General features: G+C 38.9%; 1 protein-coding gene across 1 annotated transcript; it reads left to right on the top strand.

Moving 5' to 3' along the window:
• Positions 1–2,048: 2,048 nt before the first annotated feature.
• On the top strand, positions 2,049–11,816 carry LOC144655879 (uncharacterized). Its single transcript, XM_078516055.1, has 3 exons — positions 2,049–2,303; positions 6,455–10,061; positions 10,764–11,816. The coding sequence occupies exons 2-3, from the start codon at positions 6,473–6,475 to the stop codon at positions 10,781–10,783; spliced, it is 3,609 nt and encodes a 1,202-aa protein (XP_078372181.1). The 5' UTR covers positions 2,049–2,303; positions 6,455–6,472; the 3' UTR covers positions 10,784–11,816.
• The last annotated feature ends 1,554 nt before the right edge of the window (positions 11,817–13,370 follow it).

The following is a 13,370-nucleotide window of genomic DNA, read 5'->3' on the forward strand; positions in this document are numbered from 1 at the left end:
GTCTTAACCATCCATCCAACCCTCGGACGTACAAGCAAACTCATACCCCCACCATCGTACAGGGAAGGGGGGGGGGGGGGGGGGAGTGGATGGAACCCATTCCCGGAGTTTTCGTTATAGTAAGACGTAGCGGAACTATTTTGCACTGAAAAGAAAGACCTTAGCTTACTCTACAAGATGACAATTGTAATTGGCGATGACGTCATACACATCACGTGACGTCATTAGAGCAGCCATATTGGACATTTTCTTAGAAAGTCACAAAATAACGGAAATTGATGCAAAATCAAGCCAGAATGCTTATGAGATGTAAAAATAAACATATCTTGCACTTCTGTCTCAAACAACTGGAAAAAATAAAGAAAAATGTTACAAATGACGCTTTTTGGCAAGACCTGCTTGTATTTGTGATGTTGCCGTAGCAACATCAAATATCATGGATACATGGTTGGCATATCAAAATTTCCGCAAAGGATGAATGAACAGCTACTGACAGTTTCAGCATTGTAGAATAAATCCTTTTTCCATGTTTAATGTGGTCATTACACTTAGCTATGGTTTCGATGCGTCCCGCAGATATGACTAGCAAAATCTGCGGGAACGCACCAGCTAGTTTACAGGTAAGCCACAAAGAAAAAAAAATTCTTCAAACTTTAAATATATGCGACGCATGAATGAGGAAACATGAGTATTTAAATTACTATGAGTGAAGGTTTACAAATGTTAAGATGTCTTGGTTAAAATTTGTTTAAAAAAGGAGGGAAATGTTATAAAATATATATACAATTATGTACACTGAATGACGACAAATATCTACAGCATACATTGCCTTTCTAAAGGTTGCATAGTAAAGTGAAGATCTGACGGAGTCTGAGAGGCTGTTCCATAGTTTTGGGGCGAAGTATCGCAAAGATTTAAGCCATGCGTGGTAGTATGCACTTTAAATAGACATAACCAATTATTGCCCCCGATGTTTCTCAATTTGTTTTGTACTAGTAGTCAAATACACAGTTATAATACAAGAATAGCCAAGTGTTATCGACCATATCGATCACCGCTGTCGTACAAATCTAAAGCAGTTTACAATTCTTTTCCAGGGTCCTAAAATTTGGAATTCTCTACCAGAATCGATCACTGGTTCGATTAGCTTCTCTTCTTTTAAGAAAAAAATGATTAAATTTCTAATAAAATGAGTCTGAAATTGGCCTAGCTGCACATTCACAGCGAAATTACAAACTTGTAGTTTTGCTAACCCGAGGTGACCTCCCCCATAAGCCTTGTGGTTTCTTGGAGGTCTCCTTGCCCTATCATTTAAGTTATTTTTATTTTTATTTGTAATTCTGAAGTGGCAAATAAATGATGATGATGAGCCATGATGATCAGAATGTTTTGTCCTCTTAAGTTGTATGACGAGTTTCTAAATTGTATTAGATCATGATCACGCAAGCAGGGAGGGCTAGGACCGTTTATTGTTCTAAAAAATTAAGCCAGCAATCTTGTATACTCTTTGCTCGGCCAATGTTGGCAGGTCAAGGGCTTGTAGAAGGTCCCTGTAAGGGGTGTTCTTGTCATTCAACACAAAAAATCATGTAAGTTTTATCCGGTGCTTTTTAGCTTTCAGACACAGGTATTATTATCACATTGTTATAATAAAGTATAACGTATTCCGTTTGTCTGTGTCATTTTCTAGAATTTCGTATTTCTTGTAACTACAATATATGAATTTGCATTTATTTGTAATGCAAAATCTTATTTACATTTTGCTCTCACAGCGTGAGTTCGGGTGATTATAAAACACAAAAAGCTTGGCGTCTAATAAATATAAGAAATATTGGATTTTTTTATTTGTAATATTATTCGCCGGAGTAGAAAATACACAGGCCAGGAATGTCATGCCTTCCTTTGTTTTATAGCTAGAATCTTTATATACTTATCCATAGATTTATAATATATTTTTGTATGTATGACGTAGCGGCTAAAACCCGCTGCGGTTTCTTAGAAATTAAAAGATAGGGAAAGTCCCGCATGTGACAACACAGTTTCACTTTACAGCGCCATTAAAGGCCGTCTCGGAGTACAACAAGAAAGGAAAACGAGCGTTAAACACCCCAAGAACATCTTGCTAGACTCACTTTTTAGCTTGATGTTATATCGCTTTTAGTTTTACTATTCTAAATTGACATGAAGCTAATCAAATGCGACGAAAACTTTAAAGAACACTGTTATTTGTTTACCGAACAGAAATTTCAAACTGAGGGAAGGAGAAGGAGAACGCGACGTATATAACAAGTTATTCGATCAAGGTACATTTAAAATGTCGTGTGTTGTATTTAAGGTAAATTATGTAAAAACCTAGTTCTTTGTTAGATAAATTGTAGTTGCATTGTGTCGCTAAACGTTCACCGAAGCGAACTGGGTCCCTGATCTGAGTTCTCAATTTCGCGTTTCTGCAGTGCTATTCCCTCGGCGCCCATTTTTAATTTTATTACATGTGTTTTTCAATGTTGGTTTCTTTGTGCTTGTCTCACCTCCCGAACTTAGGCTCGTGGAGTTCAGTTCAGTTCCGTTCCCCATTTCCAAGTTTTGACTTTGCACGCTTAAGATTTTGTAGCTTCCTAATCTAGGTTGTATTTACATGGTTTCCATTGTCTACTCTCGTTTTTTGCCCTCGTTTTATTGCTTTAATTTAATTCTGTTGTTGTTTTTCTGCCATATTTTCTATTTTGGATCATTTGCATCTGATTTGTTGTCATATTGTTAGTTTGCTTTTGTTTGTCCACCCCTTCACAGCTTCTTTTGTTTTTTTTTCTTTTCATTGTTTTATATGTTTCGCTTTTTAAGTTTTCTTGACAGTATAGTTCACTGTTTTTACACATGTTTCGATTTTAATGCCCTGTTATCTGTTTAATATTTATTTGCTTAGATAATTGCGTCCTGTACCGGGCCGTTTTATTTTCCTTTCTTCCCATGGTAGCCTGAAAGGGTTTCTAATGCCCTATTCGGATTACTGAAGCTCAGGTTGCCATCCCTTGGGTGAGTTCTCTCGTGTATTTTCAGCGCCAAATCTTTTTTGTCCTATGCCTTTTGCATTTATTCTGGATTTTCAGTATTTCTGGCTCTGCCACCCAAGGGAATGCAGTCTGACATCATTTGCTGTATTATTTGTCTGTGTGGAAAAGTGCTCGGTTTCAGGCCGGGGATTGCGAACTTTTGCTTCTGGAACCTAGCTAAGACCTTGTCAGCAAGATTGGTTAGTGTCTTGCTAGCCTTTCGTCTTCAGTCATGGGTAGCTGGATAGGATTTTTCTGGTTTGAGTTTTGTGTTTCCTCTGCCGCAGATAAAGTGACCAGCCAAAGTTTTCAAAGGACTCTCTGTTTATTCATCAGTGTCGGTAACACAAAGTCTTTCGAAACCTGACAGTAACGATAGTTAGATGGTTAATGATTAGCTTACAAGTATTCAATACATTCACAAAGATAGTTACCCGATGGCTTCACTACGAGCTTTAACGGCAGGGAAAGCGTCTGAGCCGGCGTTTGATCTTTCCGTTTGGATCTTAATTAACGACTATGACGTAAGCGAGTTAATTAGTGATTATGATGTTAATAAATGCACTTAATTTCGTTCACCGACGAAACATTTTGGATCTTCTGTTTGAGTAATGATGCAATGTCTCGGGTCATCTGGTTTTGGGCCATGTGATGCGCAGACTTCTGGGCGCAGAGCATATCTCTATCTTTTATTAGCGAGCGTTAAAGGGACTGTCGCGAATAGTATGTTGTTCGCGCCAGTCCCTTACGAGCGCGAGTATAAATAAGAGCCCTGCATCTCATTTCGGCCCAGTTCGCGTACAAATCCGGGCTGTTGTAGCCGAGACCTGTTGTTTATAACTTTCGCACTTGCCTCCTTATGCTACCGTACTTTTTCTTTTCCCAGCTTCCCTTGCACCCTCATATTTGCAAAATTTGAGATGTTTGGATACTTGATGTAATGCTGTCTGGAGTGTTCGAGATGTCTTCTTGAAAATCGAAACTAAACAAGAGAGGATGAGGAGACAGAGAGGGACTTAGAGGGCGGCGGCCGGGATATGTCAAAGACAGAAAAGTCGTTTTTAGATATGCGGACGCCCACTGAAAGCGTAGTTACGGTTCTAGTTAAGTCAATAAATCGTGCCAGGTTGACATTTATTTTATCGGCTACACTCTTTTTTTTATAAGAATAGAGTTTGTCCGACCCAGGCTGAATATTCTTATTTTTCTGCCGATTTTAGGCTAAAATATTCTTATGAACATTCTTAAAAAATACCGTTTCACATTTCCGTTTTAGCAAGTATTGGGTAATCAATTACAAGTGTTTGGTGTCCAGATCTGTATGGTGTTACATCGTGCACATGAACAATTACTTTTCGTTGCAGCCTGGCCGTTTTGGCTTTAAACATAGCATTCCTCACAGAGATAAAGTGACGGAAACGATAATACCTAATTTTGTTTCAACATTCAGCCTATCATTTTTAGTGGGAATCTTACAGGCGTTTAGACTTCGGCAACGGTATTAATGTCAATGATAGATTGCATCGGAAGCTTTCCAAAGTAAGCGTCTTCTGTAGATGGTAAATAAAAATCGTGACAGGCCTACACCAAGACAGACTCCTACTGTTTATTATTACTATTTGCAGTATTTGCGACCTGATATTTTAACTGCTGTGTCTTATAAGTATCCCTCTGAGAAGCGTGTCTTTAAGCGATTTGCTTTTTTAATGCGACAACATAGGATAGGAGGCTTTCGAAAAAGGCCTTCTCCTCTGCATACTGTTATTATTATTGGGAAGCGTTTTAGGTCAAATAGACGTTTATGACACTCCCAAAGTGTAGTCTGGAGGTCACACAAGTATGCATGGTTTCCTGCTGTTTGTAGACATCAACACCTCTCTCATTTGCTAAATTATTTTGCGCATGCGGTTTGATTTGGCTGATATCATTTTGCAAGATATGTTTTAATCTCTCAAAATGTTCGCCCTGGAAGGACTTTGTCGGAAACTTTGTTTGAAAGTGTTATTTTATTTTATTTTGTGACGCCAAACCCGGCTGTTGGAAGGTGTGATGTATCTTATCAGAAATGACATACCGGTATCTGTGTTTTTCCGGTTTCGTCTGATTTGTCAGAGAATGTCGAAAAAGATATATATTTGTTTCAAAGAGACGCTGTGCCGTATTCGATAGGGCGTTTTGTCGCTTAAACTCGACATAATGAAGGTTTTTATTCCCATGTTCGCACATATGGTCTGGCACCGCATGGATGAAATGTAAGATTATCTCTAGGCTACTGGGGTCTGTTATCTGTTATCTGTTTGCCTTGTGTTTATGCAGGTTTTATTTATATGGTTTTGACTTTATTCTTCGCGAGCCATTGGATTTGAAAAAAAAAATGTAGAATCTATCTCTTATTCCTAATATTTTCTGCGAGAATTTTATTTTACAACTCGCTCCCATCAATGAAACGTTTCCGCTATTGTTAATGACATTTCCCACGCCTTGATCATGAATGGGGTGTGCGGAAGACAACAAAAACAGACACTTCCGTTTTGCACGCGGCTAAATATAACTTTTCTGTCTTTGACATATCCCAAGGGCTAGACTAGGAGAGTACCTCTCTGTCCCCTCATCCTCTCTTGCTAAAACAAATCAAGGAGTAGAAGGAAAAAAATCGTAAAAATCAATACTATGCCAATTCAGATTGTGTAACCAGAGCATCGTTACGGATACGCTCTCGTTTGTTTTTACTTTGGAAATTACGTAATAATTTTCTGAGAGATGGTTAGGTCTTTTTTGTGAATAAGTTTTCAAGACTTGAGCATCCTTGTCAGCCGGCCACGAGTTTAGCGTTCTCCCTTCCATTAGTTATGCTCCGTGCTAGCTTTGCTATATTACCGTAAGGTTCCTAAAGTAAAGGCCTTATTACTTTGGGATTTAGCAAAATCTTTCTATCGCTACTTACGGGGGTCGCAACTCATGCACGGTTAACTAAAACATGTACCATGTGTCGACCGACACATCTTAGTCACATACTGATAGGGAGCTGCGAAGAAGTAATCGGGTTGAAAATGAATTTAAAATACATTGACACAGAAATATGTTGTCTTTCCTAAAAATTTTCATCTAAAAAAATATAAGATCACCTAGATACGGCTTGTTGTACAGTGGAGCATCCGACAACGTTACCTCCCCTAAGCAGAAAGTAGTCCAAGCCACATACAGCTTTTCAGCCCCATACGGAGAGGAAAAGGAAGGGGGAAAAAAAAAAAGGTGTGCTGTAAATCTCATGTAGATACGCGATGTCCGTAGATGTTGGAAAAGCGTGTTGCTTAGCTTGCTAAGGACGATCCCACTAGACAAACAGAAATATACTCTCCTTTATTTGACAGTTCATCACTATAAGTATTGTTTTGTTTCGGTAGCTTACTGGAAAACCTGTCATGGACAACAAACCAGAAGTTTTGCAAGCCATCGGTATAGGCATATTGATTGCCACTTTTTTTTTCAACACCAGTCGTGTTCTAAAAGCCATAGAGCTGTGCAAAGAATGCTTAATTCTCCTGGATAAAAAAGCAGTAGAAGATGAAAGGAAACTTCTCAAAGGTTGTTGGAAAAGGATTTATTCGTTACTAGGTGTGGCGTACGTCCTTGTGAATGATTACGCAAGTTCCACACATCACTACAACAAACTTCTTGCCATACATCGCGAATATGGTGAAAAAGACGAAGAAGGCTTCTTAAGCTTAACGCTGGCAATGTTGTATCAGCGTCAAAGTAAATATGCTCAGGCAAAAGACCTTTACGAGAAAGCTATCAATATAGTCAAAGAAACTGGTTACAGGAAACTTGAAGCCCTTGTTTACCAAAACCTAGGAACTGTCTTCTGTTTTCTTGGTGAATATGTCAAGGCTAAAGAACTTCTTGAGAAAGCAATTGTGATCAATGTTGAAACTGGTGATAGAAATGGAGAAGGTTCAACGTATGCTGACCTTGCAAATGTGTTTGAATACGTTGGCGAGTATGGCAAGGCTGAAAGATATCTCAAAAAAGCACTTGATATCACAAAGGAACTTGGTGACAGACAAGGCGAAGCTTCATGTTGTAGAAACCTAGGAAATTTGCTTCATCTTCGCGGTGAAAATGTGAAAGCTAAAGAATATCTCAAGACGGCGCTTGTAATCATGTTAAAAATTGGTGACAAACGTGGACAGGCAGCAGTTTATGCAAACCTAGGAAATGTGTTTGAATCTGTCGGTGAATATGTCAAGGCGAAAAAATGTCTCGAGAAGTCGCTTCCGATAATTAAAGAATTTAGCGACAAGGAAGAAGTAGCAGCAATTTACGCAAGTCTGGGAAACGTGTTTGAATCTCTTGCTGAGTATGCTAAAGCTAAAGAATATTACGAGGAGACTCTTAGAATCAGCAAAGAGATTGGTCATAGACACAGTGAAGCAGCAAGTTACGTAAACCTAGCAAATGTGTTTAAATCTCTTGGCAAATATTTGAAAGCAAAAGAATATTATGAAAAGGCGCTTGCGATCAGAGTGAAGAATGGTGAGAGAAAAGGGGAAGCAGCATGTTACTTTGGCCTGGGAACTGTGTTTCAATCTCTTGGGGAATATTTTAAGGCTAAGGAGTACTTGGAGAAAGCACTTGTGATCACGACAGCTATTGGATACAAACAAGGAGAAGGTGCAATTTACGGAAGCTTAGCAAACGCGTTTCACGCGCTAGGTGATGTTGTTCAGGCTAAAGAATTTTTCGAGAAAGCACTTACCATCAGCAAAAAGATTGGCGACATAAAAGGCGAGGCAACATGTTACGCCAACCTAGGATGTGTGTTTAGATTTCTTGGAGATTATTCCAAGGCTAGAGAATTCTTTGAGAAAGCTCTCGAGATTAAAAACGAAATTGGAGACAGAAATGGTGAAAGCGAAGCTTATGGAAACCTTGGAATTGCGTTTCAACATCTTGGTGAATATGTGAAGGCGAAAGAACATTTTGAAAAAGCCCTTGCGATAACAAGAGAAATTGGTGACAAAAAAGGAGAAGCATTGGTTTACGGAAACATAGGAACTTTGCTTGAATTACTTGGAGAATTTGTACAAGCTGCTGAATATCTCGAAAAAGCGCTACTGATTTTTAAAGTGATTGGTGATAGATGTAGCGAAGGCGTAACTTATGGAAACCTTGGAAGTGTATTTGCATCTCTTGGTGAATATGCAAAAGCTGAAGAATATCTCGCGAAATCTTTAGCAATCAGGGAAGAAATTGGTGACATACTAGGAGAAGCATCAGTTTACGAAAACCTAGGAACTATCTTTGCATCTCTTCATGAATATGCCAAGGGTAAACAATATCTGAAGAAAGCACTTGCCATCAGCATACAGATTGGGAACAGACAGCTGGAAGCAGCATGCCTCTTTAATTTAGGAAGTGTCTTTGAGCGTGGTGGGGAATATGTTAAGGCAGACAAATATTACGAGAGGGCGCTTGAGATAAGTAAAGGGACTGGGGACATCGAGGCAGAATTACGCTGTCACTGTAGCCTTATGTGGGTCAAGTGGTTGGAGGGAAATGGGGAAGATACCTTTGATAGCCTCGTTGCAAGCATCCACAGTTGCGAAAAGTTGCGTGTTTTTCTCAAGGATAACGACAAATTTCAGATATCTCTTTTAGACAGGAACGCCTCTCCTTACCTGTTGCTCAGTTCGCTGTTTTGTGTTGCTGGGGATCCAAATAAGGCTCTTTATAGTTTAGAGCTTGGGCGGGCCAGAGCACTGGCAGATTTAATGTCAAATCAGTACTCTATGGAAAACAAATTCTCAGCTAATCCGCAATCATGGGTTGGAATTGAAAGTATTATGAAGAAAGAAAATCACTGTACCTGTTTATACATCTCTCGTGTCTTCCATCGTATATTTTTGTGGATCCTTAAAACAAACGGGGTAATAGAATTTCGTACAAATATAGCCGCAGATGAAATCAGTACCTGTAACCAGCCTAAAGAAGTGTTCCGAAAGTTTTGTACTTTAACCAAGAAGCATTTCGAAGATCGATCTTTGGTTTCCATCAAAATAAAACAGCCAGCAGACGGCTTTTTCCAGCACGATAGCCTCCTAGATTTTCGACTTGTCGAAGAATATGAAGAAAACCAAGATCCCGGACCAAGTCTGGCTCAGTATTACAAAATGATCATCGCTCCTGTAGCTGACCTACTTAAGGAACCCGAGATCATTATCGTTCCTGATCGTACCTTGTACCAAGTTCCATTTGCAGCGTTACCAGATGAAAGTGGAAAGTATCTATCAGAGACTTTTAGGATCCGCATCGTTCCTTCGTTGATGACTCTCAAGATCATTCAAGACAGTCCAGCGGACTATCACAGTCAGACTGGTGCTCTGATAGTGGGGGATCCAAAAGTTGGTCGAGTTCTTTACAAGGGACGTGTAGAGAACATATCACGGTTGCCTTGTGCAGGAAAGGAAGCAGAGATGATCGGAAGAGTTCTGGGAGTAAGTCCGTTATTAGGAGAACATGCAACCAAGCAGGCGGTACTTCAAAGTATAAACTCAGTGAGTCTGATACATTTTGCTGCACATGGTGATGCCGAAAGAGGGGAAATTGCTCTTGCTCCACTTCGCAGTACTCAAGTGACTCCACAAGAAGAGGACTACTTATTGACAATGGCTGAAATTTCTAAAGTTCATCTGCGAGCTAAACTGGTGGTACTTAGCTGCTGTCATAGTGGACAGGGAGACATTAAAGTCGAAGGAGTTGTTGGAATCGCTCGAGCGTTCTTAGGATCTGGTGCACGCTCAGTGTTGGTGGCACTGTGGGCCATAGAAGACAGTGCAACAGAGCAGCTCATGGGACGTTTCTACGAGCACCTTGTTCGTGGGGAAAGTGCCAGTGAATCTCTTCACGAGGCCATGAAGTGGATGAGAGCTAATGGCTATTCTGATGTGAGGCAGTGGGCACCTTTCATGCTGATTGGAGATAACGTGACTTTCAATTTTGGGAATAAAGGTAAGTTTCAGAAAAAAATAATGTATTGTGGTGGTCCAAAGTTGTTTCCAGTAGGATCTTTATTAGGTTGTTTGTCCCCTTTTACAGGACTGCGCCGACATAAAATGAACTTTGTAAGTGTGCAAATTTAAAACAGTAATTATATGTCGATTGCTAAACAGCAGTCGTATAATGGTCGATGGGAGTGTAAAACTCTGTATTTCTCTATAATAATGGTAATAGCGGGTGCTATAAATCTACTTGTAGATGTTGTGGTTCAATTTTACTCTTGGTACAAATTGGTATTTTCCTTTGTTCTGGAGTATGGTAATATATGATAATAAATATAAAACAAAGGGAGATGCTAAGCAGTGGTTCAGCATTAGTGCATAATGTTGTTGCTCTATGTTTAATATTGAGAAAAGTGTGAGTATTTTAGAGAGTACAATACGAGAAGTGTCAAAAGGATTTTGCTTCCTGATCTCACCGATGTAATCCACATTCTCAATATTAAACCTAAATAAAAACAAAAGCGTTGCACTATGCACTGAATATCATATATGACCTGTACTTCTCGTCGGAAAGGCTGTTTGATTGTGGGCATTCCTGGGACGATAATAGTATTTTTATGTACTCTATTCATTACCTTTAATTATTCCAACTGCGTGAACATTAATTTTTCCAAGAGAAAGAGGTGATATTTTTCCTTAATTCTTGTTGTAGGAGCTTCAGCAACTGGATAGTCCTGATGAGCAGTAAATCCTGACGAAAAGGACACAGTGACCTTGACTGAAAAATGGTTATGCAAGCTTTAGGAAGTAGAGGCTTGTACAATTTGCCTTAGCTTTCGCGACCTCAGGTTGTCTTTCCACTAATAATAGCTAGCAAGAAGGCATTAGATGTTGTAAGCTGCTCCGAATTTTCATGTTCCGCTGAAAGGGAAAAAATTCCTTGTCAGAATTTTAATGTTGATGTGATAAATAATAGATTTGTTCACTCATGCATTGGCAAATATTTAAAATATTTACCATTTTGAATAGCCGAGGAGGACGATAGAACGCGGTCAGAGAAATTCAAATTGTAGATATTAAGGGTAACATTACCTTCCTAGAATGTACGAGAAAGCAAGAGGAAACATTTTTACATTAATTTCTTTTTTCCACTTTAATCTTTTTTGCCAAGATTGTTCTGTATATCTTCAAGTAAAATAGTATTTTTTAATCAGATGACTGAGAGGAGACTCATAGCTGTAACAAGCCGTCGTTAGGTTATTTAATTGTTTTAAGTATATCAATATATTATTTCATCGGTAAAGTTAGTGCTGACGAGGAAATTAAAAGGAAAAAAAAACGCTTGGGATTATGGCTGCAAGAAGCAGTCTATCCTGACGTTAGAAACTTGAATAATTCTCATTTTGATTTTTTTCGGAATTTTTTTTTTTGCTGCGAAGCTTGTAAACAATTCACGAAATTAAAGACGTTGAACTCTGCAGTCGAAATTGTAAACCCTAGAAGCATACTGGTTCCAAATGACGGTCTTAAATGCACAACATACCAAATAGTAAATAAATAATGGAAGAGAGATGTTAGAAGGACTAAAACATGCGAAGACGTTTGTCGTGAGTTATCTTTGAGCCCTTCCTAGAGGTTATAGAGAACAAGTAAACGTGGCTGCGTTTCTGATATTTTAGATAAAATGGATCATAAAAAATCGACAGAATAATTTTTAGGGAACAAGGAACACAAGTAAATTTTTTGGTGGTAAAAGGAAGCATAAACTCCCCCCCCCCCCCCTCCCCCCCCTCGCCCTCTTACCCGGGAAGGGCTCTTGTTTGTTCTAGGAGGTTCAGAGAAACTCAAACGAAATGTTTTATTAATCAAGAAATTCTCGAAAAAGCAAGAGATCACAACAACATCCATAACAATCGCTCTCTGCGTCGCAAGGGCAGAGATCGCAAACATCTCCCCAGAGCTCCCAGCTCTGTTGGTCACAAGGAACGGGGCCCAGACGTGAAACCGTTAGAATAATGAGCTCTATAAAGATCTTCACTAGTTAATAATTTAATTATTTTAAAGCGTCAACGATAGCATGCATTAAAGACAGCTGTGTCATACCAAAAAAGTCGTGTTTGAAATGCCTCGTGTTACCTGTAGGATCGAAAACAATAAGATCAATTCATTTCTTCAATAGTGCCAGCATCATGTAAATATTTGTTGGGTTTTTTGGTGCAATTTAAATTTTATGTCCTTCAAATGCTCACCCGAATAAAGAGTCGCTTGCTTGGCCTGATAAATTTTTACCTGAAGGAAACTATGACGAAATTTGACAAAAGGGGCACAAGAAAGGGCTAGTTATCATCGAAGAAATCTAAAGCAATTTACATGGAGCAGCGCTGTTAGATATTTGAGAATGTATATCACGTGGGTGTAATACTCTTGAATGTGGGGCTCCATGACATAAAAGGTTACCATGTAAATGTAAAAAAGTAAGTAATTGTAAGTTAAGTCATGTAGGTAACCCAAGTATTTGTTCTGTGAGTAGGCTTTATATATTTTTTTTTCTGTGTGTTGCAATAAAAAAAAAAATAAAAAAAAAATAAATAAAATAAAAGGTTACCATGGTTATGACGAAAGCTAATCAAAATTGAAAACATCGAAAATGATTGGCCGTTTTTATGCTGGAGACGAAAAAGCTGTCTCGAGACGACTTTAACGTCTAGTATAAAAACGGTAAATAGGACAGACGTCTTGATGGCTTTTGATGGCCTTAACGTCTTTTCGTAAGAGTGTCTGAACGACTCTCTTAACGGGCAGCTTAAACGTCTCAGACGTTAAAGGCGTCTAGTATAAAAACGGGACGCGGTTAACTAGCATAAAAACGGCAAATAAGATGTATGCAGACGCCTTTAACGTCAATGGCTTTAACGTCTTGACGTGTCTATTGTTCTCCGAGTGTAGAACCCAGCCTTTTTTTATTTTTTATTGTTCTGAAAAGCTGTCTACCAAATGCGTTCCACATTTAACGTCTTAGACGTTAAAGAAGTCTGGACGACTTTATTTTATCTAGTATAAAAACGGTAAAGTTGAGCTTTTTTTCCAAGATTGGACAATTTTTGGAGGTTTCCATTTGACCAAGTTTTGACGTTAACAGCAGCCCTTTCGTACATCCTTGAAAGAAAATACCACCCCTTTCACCTACAGAAGAAATTCTGCATCTCTTTCTTAATTGTCCACTATAATTATATAAGAGGCAACATGGCCTAGTGGTTACGGACAGGATTTGTAATCCGGAAGTCCCAGGTTCAAATCCTCCTCCCTGTCACTTAATGGA

The sequence above is a fragment of the Oculina patagonica genome, chromosome 1 (assembly GCF_052425735.1).
Source record: "Oculina patagonica isolate OP01 chromosome 1, crgOcupat, whole genome shotgun sequence".
NCBI lineage: Eukaryota > Metazoa > Cnidaria > Anthozoa > Scleractinia > Oculinidae > Oculina > Oculina patagonica.